The 13,222-nt window shown below is 41.7% G+C and overlaps 1 protein-coding gene across 4 annotated transcripts in view; it reads right to left on the reverse strand.

Annotated features, from left to right (window-relative positions):
* Nucleotides 1-13,222, reverse strand: part of dusp8a (dual specificity phosphatase 8a) — a 67,342-nt gene that overhangs the window by 3,224 nt on the left and 50,896 nt on the right. For 3 of the 4 annotated variants that reach the window (XM_079809863.1, XM_079809862.1, XM_079809864.1), the window contains exons 4-6: nucleotides 853-1,019; nucleotides 602-761; nucleotides 228-351 (exon numbers count right to left, since the gene is read on the reverse strand). In XM_079809863.1, coding sequence (XP_079665989.1) covers nucleotides 228-351; nucleotides 602-761; nucleotides 853-1,019 — 451 coding nt within the window. Of the gene's footprint in view, nucleotides 1-227; nucleotides 352-601; nucleotides 762-852; nucleotides 1,020-4,603; nucleotides 5,127-13,222 lie in introns of those variants that run through there. The other variant, XM_079809865.1, reaches the window with a different exon arrangement.

Consider the following 13,222-nt stretch of genomic DNA (forward strand, 5'->3'; position numbering starts at 1 on the left):
CCACATATAAGGATAGGAGGACATCTTCAACACAAAGACTCATCATGCGAGCTTGTAAAGGCCTTGAACAAAAATGTGTGTTTAAGAAGGCTACAACAGGTATTGTTTACTAGTTTCTATGTGATCCATTTTACATGTTGCAGGAAATGGATATAAAATTACAGGTAGCAGAAAACGTTTTTCTGAGGCAGTGCAATTTAAGCTGCAGGGTGTCTGAGTGAGTTTACCTGTACGCGTCATCTGATGACAAGCCCATTGTCTTCATGATATAAGCAATGGCGATGGTGGCGGACCTGGAGATGCCAGCTAAACAATGGACAATGACTCGACAGTTGGAAACCTTGGCTTTGTCTGAAAGGGAGAAGGGAAACATGTGAGAAAACACAAAACATGCAAGACAACCAAATACCTCCTCAGTGACAAGCCAGAAAAAAAACCCATATCATTTCTGCAAATATGCTTTGAGGATCAAATTTGTTCTTCCTGATATCATCAGAGGGCATGCTACTCATTTTTCACGCTGACATGTGAAGCTCACATCAAGAAAATCAATATAATCAAGTGTTGAATCAATACTCCATTGTCACAAGCAGATTCTTACCAATAAACTCATTGGTTTTGTCTAGCCATGGCAGGAGTTTTTCACAGTAGTTGTCATTGACGGGTATACGCATGAAATGGCTTTCGGAGATGAACTCTGGCTTTGGGCAGGTGTTGCTTGCATTTAACACATATGTGATGCCGTTTTGAGCCATTAGATCCTGAGAGTGCAAAGAACCACAGTAAGAATTATGTAATGAGATTACTTCTGGAGATTCTCCAACATTCCAAGATCTTAAATGTCAGTTGTACCTTGTTGAGCACATCTTTTTGTGAGCCCAGGTAGAGATGGGGCAGGATTCGTGTTGGACCAACATTCGCCACAGGCAAACATGGCTGGGACAAGCTCATAGGCAGAGTGGCCACTGGCTTGCCTTCACACAAGCCTGGAAAACAGGACGAGAATGCGGCAAAACCACCTGAAGAAACAGAGAACAAAGAGAGAGCACATTAACAAAATGACCCTCTACCTATGGGAAAAAGGAACACCAACAAGCTTGATTTTGCGACTGTCAACAGTCATTATGTATGCGATGCAACTCATCATCTCTCAAGCAGGACAAAGAACTGAACAAAGAAGCTGCAACCTAATAAAGGACATACTTCAAGTCAAAACCTTTCATACTAACAAAGGACATGCTGATGTCACACATCATTTGTCAAAAAACAAGAAAGAAAGGATTCAGATGCTATGAACAAGATTATGTCAATCTAGGTCAGTGCATGTACGAACACGGCAGTCAAGTGAGCAAAGGCCAGTTAGCCTAATGAAAGATCCTGTCTCTTTAAGAGGCGGGTGGCTCCGGTTTTGGCATTTGTCTGCTGGAGCTCCTTTTCCTGAATGACCTAATATCCTCAACTGAACAACTGCGTCAGGCTTTGAGAATGAGGGTGGTCACAGGTGCAGACCAAGCCCTTGATTCATAGCTCTAGGGTGTTGGGTGCATGGACAACGACACACACACACACACACATTTTCAAATGCAATGTATAAATTCGCAACTACAAGCATTCACGTTGTGCATCTCTAAGAAGCTGAACTAGAATGTATTAGTGCATCAGGGAAAGATGGAAAAAGGGATTTACAGTGGAAGAAAGTAGTCTTCATCGAGCTGTGCAATGCTGCCAGAACGTGTGAGCCCCAGCAGATGGGTTTAGACCTTAATCTCAGATGAGCTTCATGAGAATCTGGGACATGGTAACCCTGGGAGCGTGCAGACACAGCAGTCAACCAGGGAGCCATGAAATCATTTCGTCCCAGCCAGGAAAGAGTGCAATAGTCCAAACAAAAGTGACTGTGTTAAACAGATCTGGGTGGGATGGAGTTAAAATGAACAAGTCAAATGAAATGAGTCATAGCAAATAAAGAGTGAGGTGATAAGAACGTTTACAACAAAGAAAAACGTATGCTCAGGACATCATCTAGAGTCTGCACAAGGGTGCCGCATCATATTTCAATTAACTGAATCTTAAAAGCCACCTGCTTTGCCCTAACTGACAACAAGGAACACCTGTCCCTCTTATCCATGCATTCATCACCATCTAAACAACTATTGTATGTTTGGAGGTGCCTGTTTTTTAAAGAGCTTGAGCGACAACCTGTCTGTTTCCTGCTATTAATGGCAACGGTTGGTACAATGACATCATCTCTCAGCACAGAAGACTGAGTTGATTTGCATGTCAGTCAAGCAGAACCAACGGGCCCCTGGTGCCTCCTCCATACGCTCTCCAAACTAGATGAATGACTACCGACCAAATGTTCTACGACCCCCATACTGGTTCAAATGCACCCTTCCCCCCAAACCACACACACACAAATACATACAAACACATTGATACAACCATCTAATCTTGGATATCTGCTCCCCTCCCCCAAATGTAACTCCCCTTACCGGCTCAGTGACATAACCGCCTAAAAATGTTGGTCATTATGTCAACACTGCCATCAATACCCAAGATTTGCCTAGTCAAGGCTTGTTAAAACTGGCTCCCTATCTCACATCTCTCAAATGCATTACTTAGGCCAAAATAGTGAAGCAAAGCTGACCCTTAAACTCAAAGGTCAAGGATTTTCAAAGAGCATCTGGGATCTGTGAAAGCAAGACCACAGCTCAAAAGGCAAGCAGACAGGATCTCCTTTGCAAGTGATCTTTTCCATCTCAAGGAACTGGAATATCTGCTTCGAAGATCTAGAGGAGTGCTTTATATAGCTTCCTCGAAAAAGAACAAAAAAAAATGTGCTTCTGTACCCAAGCAACACAAACAGGAACAAGTACAGCACCACATTGTTGAAAAGCCAAGAGAGGAAATACTTGAGTGAGGTCATCAGCTATCATTTCTAACTGGGCGGTGGTGGTGACAGTTAGGATTACAAGGAAACCATAAGCTTCCGTATCTGCCTTAACGTCTTGCTAAAGTTGAATTTGACTTTTGCAGCAAATATATGAACAATTGTTTGCACCGTAAAGAAGTTTAACAAATGCACATTTAAAATAAATGAATGTTCTCACTGGATGTTGCGCGTGTGCTTGGACTGTCTGATATAATTGGTCAAACTAAAAATGTATGCATTTGCATAGTTTTGAGAAATGCACAGATTACAGTCACGACGGACTTAGGCAACATTAGTCACTTTTATAGTCTCCAGTTGTGTAAGAGGGCAGTGGTGACGTTTCTCAAAACCACTAAGCATGTGTGTTTTCAGCAAGAGAAGTGTGCCAGGGTGAAACTCACGCTGAACGAGAAGGCAATGTGCCACTCGCACACTTCCTCTACGCTTTTTTTCTTCTCTGTCTCCAAACCTTACATAACCTGCATTTGCCATCCAGCTTTCTCTGAAAACAGAACAGTGGAATAACCTCTCTCGTATGGGGGAACCACAACATTTATCTGGAATTGCAGAGCTTGTGAATAGGTTGTGTAGAGCCTATAATGCTTAGGTCAACACAGACTTACCTAAATTCTACAGCAGCTGCAATGCCATGTTCCCCTACTGTGCAGCAAAGCGGACGAGGTAAAAAGGTTACACTTTTCGGATATGGCCATGAACTATCGAGACGCATTTGTGTTTAATAACACAGAGTTGCACAGTTCATTAACTCCAGCCTTTGATATCAGTTCATTGTCCTGCGGCACCTGACCTCCATCTTTTGGAGCCCCTCAGTTTTTCATCTTTTCAGCTGAGCTCTATAGGCACTCTCACACAGGCTTCTATTCAAGGCTCTACATCCAGCGGCATTGATGGGCCTCTGAATGAAACTAATGCACACCAACCCACACACACACACACACAAGTCTCCAGATGCAGAAGACATGACGCCATTGAGGAGCAGCCCCCATCTGTCCCCATCTCCGCGCACACACTCACTTATTAGCATCTCAATAAAGGCCCAATGACATCATTGCACACATGCATGCTGCACAATGAGGAACACAAAAAACAGCAGGGGGTTGGTGGCTACCTCATCACTCCCGGCGCTTTGTGTCATGCTTGACAGATTAGAAGTGTTAAACTCCGGGACCCTGTATCATCGAATCATTAACTGTTGGCGCTATTACAATTATTGCATTTCTGCCCTAAAGCCATTACAAAAACATAGACGTCACTGCAATAAAAGTAAATTGCTTGGCAAAGTCCAACTGTTTAAGTTCTGCCTGGTGACATCAGTAAAACGCACGCGTAGCAACGCAAATATACACTCGCATGTGTGCAATGTTTCACACACACAAAGCAACTGCATTAATGTACTTAAATCATATAAAGCAACCCTATGCATGTCCTTTTAATTCGCTACAACTCTACAGCAAATTGCACTACAGCAATGCTAGGTTAATGTTATACTTTATAACATACATTCAAGGTAATAGAAAGGATTTTGAACATCAGTCAATTTAAAATATTGGAACAATATAAAAACACATCGCATAATCTTGAACCAACACGTGTTTGACAGGTACAGATGGGAAAGCACCATCTGTTCAGGTGACAACAGACGCTACACACCTCTAAGCTTGCGTTCCTTCCTCATCTTACGGACTCTGATTTTGAGCCTCATGTCGGTTCGCTGGATCCCCGGCCAGAAGCAATTCTCCGGAGGGGATATGACCACGTCTAGGGGCATCCGCACCAACTCAGAATGCACCAACTAGTCCAAACCTCAATCCAAAAACTATACGTCTGCAAGATGCTGGGTAGCAAAACAAATGTGCGATCCTAAAAACAACACTCCACGCGAAAGGAACAACTGCATCCCCCTCACAGGATGAAGTGTGTGGTCTTTCCTCAGGAGCGCCACGGATCCTTCCTCGATCTCATTCTGTGTGGCAACAACTGAAAGTGGAGCTCGCTATTGTTGCACAGCCTCCGTTCAAGTCTTTCCCCGCCTTCTCTCTCTCTCTCTCTCTCTCTCTCTCTCTCTCTCTGTGTGTGACCTTAGAGTGAATGAGCTCATTTGCCGTGAGCATAGTCTGCCCTGTCTCTCTCCTCTCTCGCTTACTTTCACTCTGTCTCCCCCCGTTTTTCTCTCTCTCTCGCTCTTACTGTGTGTGAGCTGAATCCGGCTCATGAGTAAGGCATGCAACCACATTCCTTACTCACCAAGCAAATATGCAGCCACCTTAGGGGCCCACTCTATGTTTTTCTGAAAATGAAAAAATATAACACCCTCTCAACTCTTTTCGACAGGAACCAGACTGCAAGTACACAATTGTTATATGCACTGAGATGCACATTTTAGCTTGATCGTCTCTCTTCACACTCCCTAAATGCATCACATTTACTATAATATAAAATGCATTGCATTGTGCAAATCTGAAAATGTTCTATAAATCAATGAATCTAGGGGGGGAAACTAAAATTATATGTATATTATGTGCATATAAAATTATGTTTATAGATTTTCAATATGTCTTCCAAAAATCTGAATTTTGCATCTTTAATGCCCCATTAGAGTCGCATTAGATAAATGCATCTGAGAAATGTGTAAATGTAGTTTTATTTCTGAGATAAAAATCTAAAAGGTCAATTAGTTCCAGAAACACTTTGTGTCATGCCTGTTGAAAGTCTCTTCACGTCATGATAGCAATTACTAAGTTAAAGGGATAGTTCACCCAAAAATGAAAATTACTCCATGATTTACTCACCCCCAAGCCATCCTAGGTGTATATGATTTTCTTCTTTCTGAGAAATACAATCGGAGTTATACTTCCAAGCTTTATAATGGCAGTGAATGGCAGCCTAAAATTTTTCAAGACCAGAAGTGCATCCATCCATTATAAAAGTACTCCACAGGGCTCCATGGGGTTAATAAAGGCCCTATGAAGCTAATCGATGGGTTTTTGTAAGAAAAATATCCATATTTAACACATTATAAAGTCAAATATCTAGCTTCCAGCAGACCGTCTTCCGTGTTCAACTTACAGAAAAAGCATAACTGGCGCGACATATGACGTCGGCTGTAGCGTAAGCATTTTGAACTGCAGGAGGCATTACACTTTCTGTGTAAGTTGTATGCGGAAGGCGGTCCGCCGGAAGCTAGATATTTTACTTTATAACGTGTTAAATATGGATATTTTCTTACAAAAACCCATCGATTAGCTTCAGAAGGCCTTTATAACCCCCCCGGAGCCGTGTGGAGTACTTTTATAATGGATGGATACACTTTTTTGATCTTCAAATTTTGGGCTTCCATTCACTAAAGCTTGGATGAGCCAGGACATTTATTAATATAACTCCAATTGTATTCGTCTGAAAGAAGAATGTCATATACACCTAGGATGGCTTGAGGGTGAGTAAATCATGGGGTAATTTGAATTTTTGGGTGAACTATCCCTTTAAGTGTCTAAATGTATTTATCATCTGTGGAAGGCCTAGGATCATAAAATGTTTGTCCAATCAGTCCGAATGCAATGATACGATGTCCTCCCTGCCTGTCAATGCATTTCCATTCCTCCGCGCACCTGCTCGCTCAGTGATTTCATGCTATGCAGAGTTAGACAGCCGTCAGTTATGAGCACTGCAACCGAAACATCAGCCGCTTTTTACAGTTCCTCCTGAACCAAAACATCCAGCTTATGCTGCCTTCACGCCATAACTACTGCAATTTGGAAGAGACGGAAACCTGTGACGTTATACTCGGAGCGGTTTGTGACTCGAATTTATGCGTTTCAATGGCAACACGATCAACACCGAAATTAATCTGCAGCAGTCAGAGTTCTTTAAGTTTTTCATGTTCATTATTATTGTAATGCTTTGAGACATGAGGTAGTTTAACGCCGTCTCTCATGTGTTCTGAAGGAGGTGTGGCTTTGGAGGGTGGGATCTTATGCTTTCAAAGCTAGCTCGCTATTGCTAGCCTCGGCGAAAATTGTCTATCCTACCTTTAAAGTCTAACACAACTATCCAAGTGCTGCAAGATGGCACCTGCCTAAAACGTGTTAAAGTTAAGATAAATGTAAGTTGCAATAGTCTTTTCTCCCCTATTGTGACATACACTCACCTAAAGGATTATTAGGAACACCTGTTCAATTTCTCATTAATGCAATTATCTAATCAACCAATCACATGGCAGTTGCTTCAATGCATTTAGCGGTGTGGTCCTGGTCAAGCCACAACACGCACAACCTTGAGGCGGATGGGCTACAACAGCAGAAGACCCCACCGGGTACCACTTATCTCCACCACAAATAGGAAAAAGAGGCTACAATTTGCACGAGCTCACCAAAATTGGACAGCTGAAGACTGGAAAAATGTTGCCTGGTCTGATGAGTCTCCATTTCTGCAGAGTCAGAATTTGGCGTAAATGAGAACATCGATCCATCATGCCTTGTTACCACTGTGCAGGCTGGTGGTGGTGGTGTAATGGTGTGGGGGATGTTTTCTTGGCACACTTTAGGCCCCTTAGTGCCAATTGGGCATCGTTTAATTGCCACGGCCTACCTGAGCATTGTTTCTGACCATGTCCATCCCTTTATGACCACCATGTACCCATCCTCTGATGGCTACTTCCAGCAGGATAATGCACCATGTCACAAAGCTCGAATCATTTCAAATTGGTTTCTTGAACATGACAATGAGTTCACTGTACTAAAATGGCCAACATTTCTAAAGAATGCTTTCAGCTCCTTGTTGAATCAATGCCACATAGAATTAAGGCAGTTCTGAAGGCGAAAGGGGGTCAAATACAGTATTAGTATGGTGTTCCTGATAATCCTTTAGGTGAGTGTATATCCTAGTGAAGTAGCTTCTCAAACAAGAATAAATGTAGGGCAGGACTTGATTTTATCGGGAATTGATTGGATCATGGAACTGTTGTTGTGTGCTATTGCTGGGATCTCATGTGAGATTATGAGGGCACATGAAGTTGGATAAATCGTTTATAATAAACATTGGGATTTTGATTTCATGCTGGTAGCAGTGACAGCATTGCAGGAAGTAAATGCAATGGCTGTTCTAGTGCATTATTGCATGTCATATTTGGTTTAGTAAGATCCCTGCTGAAAAGACCAGCTTGGAGCGTAATGAACGTCCAGATCCAGGCTGGTTTTTGCTGGTTATTTCTGGTTTGACTGCAGCATTCACAACTGTACGAATGTTAACTGTAGTTTCTTGAACAACATGCATGTGCATCTCTATGGGTGAGTATGATGCTTGTAAAGGTGCAGTAGGGAGCATTTGTATCAGAATACAACATTACACTGCAGGGTGATCTATCATGTGAAGCAGAAGAGCTACGTCATTCATGCAGTTTGGCTGCAACTCCGCTTGCCTGTATGTGTGGCTTATGGAGTGTTGCCACAATATATTGAATCTAAAGCTTTGGACTTTAACAGGAGTGTTGCCACAATATATTGAATCTAAAGCTTTTGGACTTTAACAGAGTATGGTGTGTGTGTGTGTGTGTGTGTGTGTGTGCAAGAGGAGTTTGTGTGAATGTGTGTGTGAGTAGGAAAAGGGGTTATCGCTGATAGCGCTTGTTGTCAGAGCACCAGTGACATGTGATACGCGGATACATCAGTCCATGATGTAATGCTTACGGGGCCCAGCTGTCATGCCTGAGGTGTGAGGTAGTCTTCAGCCGAGCGCAACGCCAGCTTCAATCACTCGACACTCACATGTGTGCATCAGTCTAAGTGTGTCTAAATCCCCCAGTCTGTTATAAAACAGCGTGAAATTTAGCTGGAGTTTGATATACATATGACATAAATGGATCCCAATGGGGCATCTCTCATTTGCGCTCACGGTATGGGGCGAAGGAGCTAGAATTCTCACTGCATGATTACGCTTCTAGATGTCTTGTGTACACAAGCCATAAGTGAAGTCATGATGAAGTCATGGAAAGAAAGAAACACGACACGCTGACATTACATGCTACGCATGCGTAGCTATATCATTTTACTGAAACAGAGCAGATACACGCCGTATTGCAATGTCTTTATTGCTGTGGTGTACTACTCTATACATATCATTTAATCACCAGCCTTCTTTGTTGGACCCACCTGTTGACGTGCTTTAATCTGGAACATGTGCCGCAACAAACGTGTTACTTTAATTGTAGGTGTCAACTCGGACATATCCCAGCCGTTGAACAGCAGCCCACAACATTTCCAGACGTAGGAGTTCCCACACATGACACATTTAACAGGCTAACTAAAGGCCTGTGCACACCGGGACGATTTTCGTGCGTGCTTATCGCCAGCGTTTTTTGAGACGTTTTTCGGGGGGTCTTTGTGTTCACACCCAAGCGATTTTCACTGCCGATTTGCCGAGTGAACGTGCAAATTCAGTATATGGCGCTCCCGGTACACAAGGTGGTGCTGCGCCACTTCTGACACTCGCTTGTCACACAGAAGAAGAAGAGAGACTTGCGTGCTTGCCAAAACCATTCAAACACTTTTTTCTACCTGACAAGCAGCATTAGCAGCTCATCTTCTTCTTTGTCTACTTACTTCCTCTTTGTCGTATCAATGTGTGCTCGGCAAGACCATTTTGTGCTTGAGCGCCACCAAGTCGTGTTTTACTGTAACTTCAGCAGCTCCAGGCACGTGAACTAAAGCAACGATCTCATTGGTCGGCCAGTTTTTAACGCGCCGCGTCAAAACAAAAAAGATAACCAAGGCGTTTTTTTTTTCTTCGCGCCGGTGTGCACACTCACATTGGCGCCCTTTGTTTAGTCACGAGGCGTTAAACGTAGGAGATAAATGCGCACGAAAATCGTCCCGGTGTGAACAGGCCTTAAAGGATTAGTTCACTTCAAAATGAAAATGTCCTTATATTTTACTCACCCCCATCTCATCCAAGATGTTGATGTCTTTCTTTCTTCAGTCGAAAAGAAATTACTTTTTTCGAGGAAAACATTCCAGGATTTTTCTTCACATAATGGTTTTCAATTGCAACCAAAATGTTGAAAGTCCAAATCAATGCAATTTCAAAGCACTTTGAAGGGCTTCAGAGGCTCTGCGTGATCCCAGACGAGGAATAGGGTCTTATCTAGCGAAACGATCGGTCATTTAAAAAAGAAAGAAAAGATTATACTTTTTAACCTAAATTGCTCATCTTGCGCTGCTCAACGGCCGTCAGTCGAAAACGTCACGCTAGACGTAGATGGAAGTACCGCCCCAGTATTTACAAAGTGCACATGCAAAGACTAATACATACACCCTTTAACCAAAAAAAAGGTTAAACAATGATGTCAGACGATTTTGAAGTTGAAGATGGAGTGTTTTTTGGTAAAGGGCATTTGTATTAGTCCTCGCACGTTTGGTTAGGACGGTACTTTCGCCTACGTCTAGTGTGACGTCTCAACATGATTGCGCAATCACTGGCGGCCGTAGAGCAGCGCAAGATGAGCAATTTAGGTTAAAAAGTATATTCATTTGTAAAAAAACTTTTTAAATGACAGATAATTTCGCTAGATAAGACCCCATTCCTCGTCTGGGATCGTGCAGAGTCTCTGAAGCCCTTCAAAGCGCTTTGAAAGTGCATTGATTTGGACCTTCAACATTTTGGTTACAATTGAAAACCATTATGTGAAGATGTTTTCCTCAAAAAACATATTTTCTTTGAAGACATGAACATCTTGGATGAGATGGGGGTGAGTAAGTTATCAGGAAATTTTCATTTTGAAGTGAACTAATTCTTTAAGGGAATAGTATAACTGAGATGAGGTCAAGAAACAAAAAAAAAAGTTGTGGATTTGAACCCATAAACGATCACCATTGTGTTCTTGAGAAACACACTTCCCAGATTGCTTGAGGGTGACTGTTCCTGAACTGTAAATCAAAATTTCCTCTTCAAACTTCTTCACTACACCAAACTTCACTAAATATGGCTAATGCCTGTCACAGTGTAATTTCTGCAATACTATAAGATCATTACAAATCTCACTATGACAAGGATCTAATTTACTTGGGAACGACATGTATGTAGACTGTATGATAATGACTCCTATTGAATCTTTGGCTGCGATGCACGTTAGTATGGAAGAATGAAACATCAGCATGTGCTAGTGGTAAACACAGAGAGCAAGATGAATCGCTCTTTGGCAATTGTGGTTTCTTTGTGAGAAAAATAAGGAGGAAGCGAAAGCGGAGACTATGGATGCGGTCATTGCTAGGGAAAAGAGGCCAACTTGGCATGGCAATTTTGCAAATGAAGCTTGAGGTAAGTAGGTTTAAGTTTTAGCGCCATGTCTCGGTTGATCAATACGCCATTTCATGTCGCATTTTTGTTGGCTAGTCAGTAGACGTAGCGGCAAACACATTGTGAGATGATCATGCTAAATTTCTGATATTGTCAGCAAATTTTTGCAGGCTATTTTTGGTTGCAAGACCGTGACAACGGCCGTCTTTGAACCTCTCTCACTGTATAGTATAGCACCACTCTCTAGGAGCCATGACCACAGAGATCGCCACGATTGGTTATCTTTCGTTTGGGACAGCCCAAACTCGTACAATGTGCCAGGCATAACACTACGGGCCAGATTTACTAAACAGGGAAAATTAGTGTGAGAGCTCAATTCCCCAAAAAAAACGCTGATGTGAGTGGAAAGTTCAGCGCGTGATCTATCGACGACCTGTAAATGAAAGAACACAGACGCAGCCGGACCATTTCCATTATGACCAACACAATCTACCAAGAGCAGTGCAAATTAGCGTCTGGTTTAAGACCTGCTTTTTTTAGTCAGTAAATAATGCCGCAAATGCCAGGAAATTGACTAGCGGAAACCTTAGTAAATCACCTTGCGTGATTCATTTAAATACTCTCCTCCCATAAATGTTCCGTCTGAAAGGGAAACTCCTACAAATGCATATGTTCAGCCGCAAAAATAACCCTGTCCACGCCCTTTCAGCACTCATTTTTCACTGCTAGTCATTAGTAAATCCTTGACAGTAGTTTTTTAAAGTCAAAAGAGGGTCTGTGTTGGTGCAAGCAGTTAAATCTGGCACCATGTATACTCTGCCATCAAACATCTGAATTTTAGAAGAATGTTGTTGCCTCAAATTGGAAAACTTTACTTTTTTACTACACAGATTTGCTGTTTTCCATTTGAACAAAATGACATTTCAAAAGTAACGGATGTGTTGCTGCTAGCATGTTTAGACCCTCCTGCTATTTAGAGAAAGCTGCAACCATTGATTGAAAAAAGTCCAATATATTCCACAAATGATTTTTCCATTGAAATATGGTGCTTTTAAAGGAACACTCCACTTTTTTTTGAAAATAGGCTCATTTCCCAACTCCCCTAGAGTTAAACAGTTGAGTTTTACCGTTTTCGAATCTACGGATCTGGCGGTAGAACTTTTAGCATAGCTTAGCATATGGCTAGGAACTACTGTCATTCCTCTGTAATAATCAAGGAACTTTGATGCCGTACCATGGGTGCAGCGGTGCAAAAATAGTCCCCAGCACGCTTTCTGTGCAAGCAGGTTGTCACGTTGGTTATGTTGACGGAAGTTAGCCTATTTTCAGGCGCTGTGTAATATCATTGTGCCGCTGCACCCATGGTACGGCAGCAAAGTTCCTTGATTATTACAGAATAAGAGAATAGTTCCTAGACATATTTGCCTAGAAAATCACAACTTTTCATTTTCCGTCTGTCTTAATACACGATGTAACTACTAGTGATGCACCGATCATGATTTTATATGGCCGATTCCGATTTTTTTCAAGAAAACTGGCCGATTCCGATACCGATTTCCGATTTTTTTTTTTTACACAATAAAGTAATGAAAGTATACATGAACAAGATGTTTATTTGGTATTTAACAGGCTAAATTGGCTTTTGGCTAATGAAAACAAGTCCGCAATCTGAAATTAACAGGAAATTGAATTGGAAATGAAAAGGCTGAAAAACTGCATATTCTGCAATCCAAACAAAGATGTTACTTAAATCAGCATTTGTTTTTAAATTCAGTGTAAAGAAAAAAAGTATTTACCAGTGAAATTCAATAAAACCAAAGTATATTGTTCCAAAATGTAAAATCAAATAATGTTTAGTGCAACGAAAAAAAATAAGATGCTACAGCAGGTGCTTTTTAAATCAAATTAAGTCAATGTAATTTTAAGGTAAAATAAAAGGTAACACTTTGGTAAATGGTAAATGGACTGCATTTATATAGCGCT

Source organism: Gobio gobio, assembly GCF_949357685.1.
Source record: "Gobio gobio genome assembly, chromosome: 25".
Lineage (NCBI taxonomy): Eukaryota > Metazoa > Chordata > Actinopteri > Cypriniformes > Gobionidae > Gobio > Gobio gobio.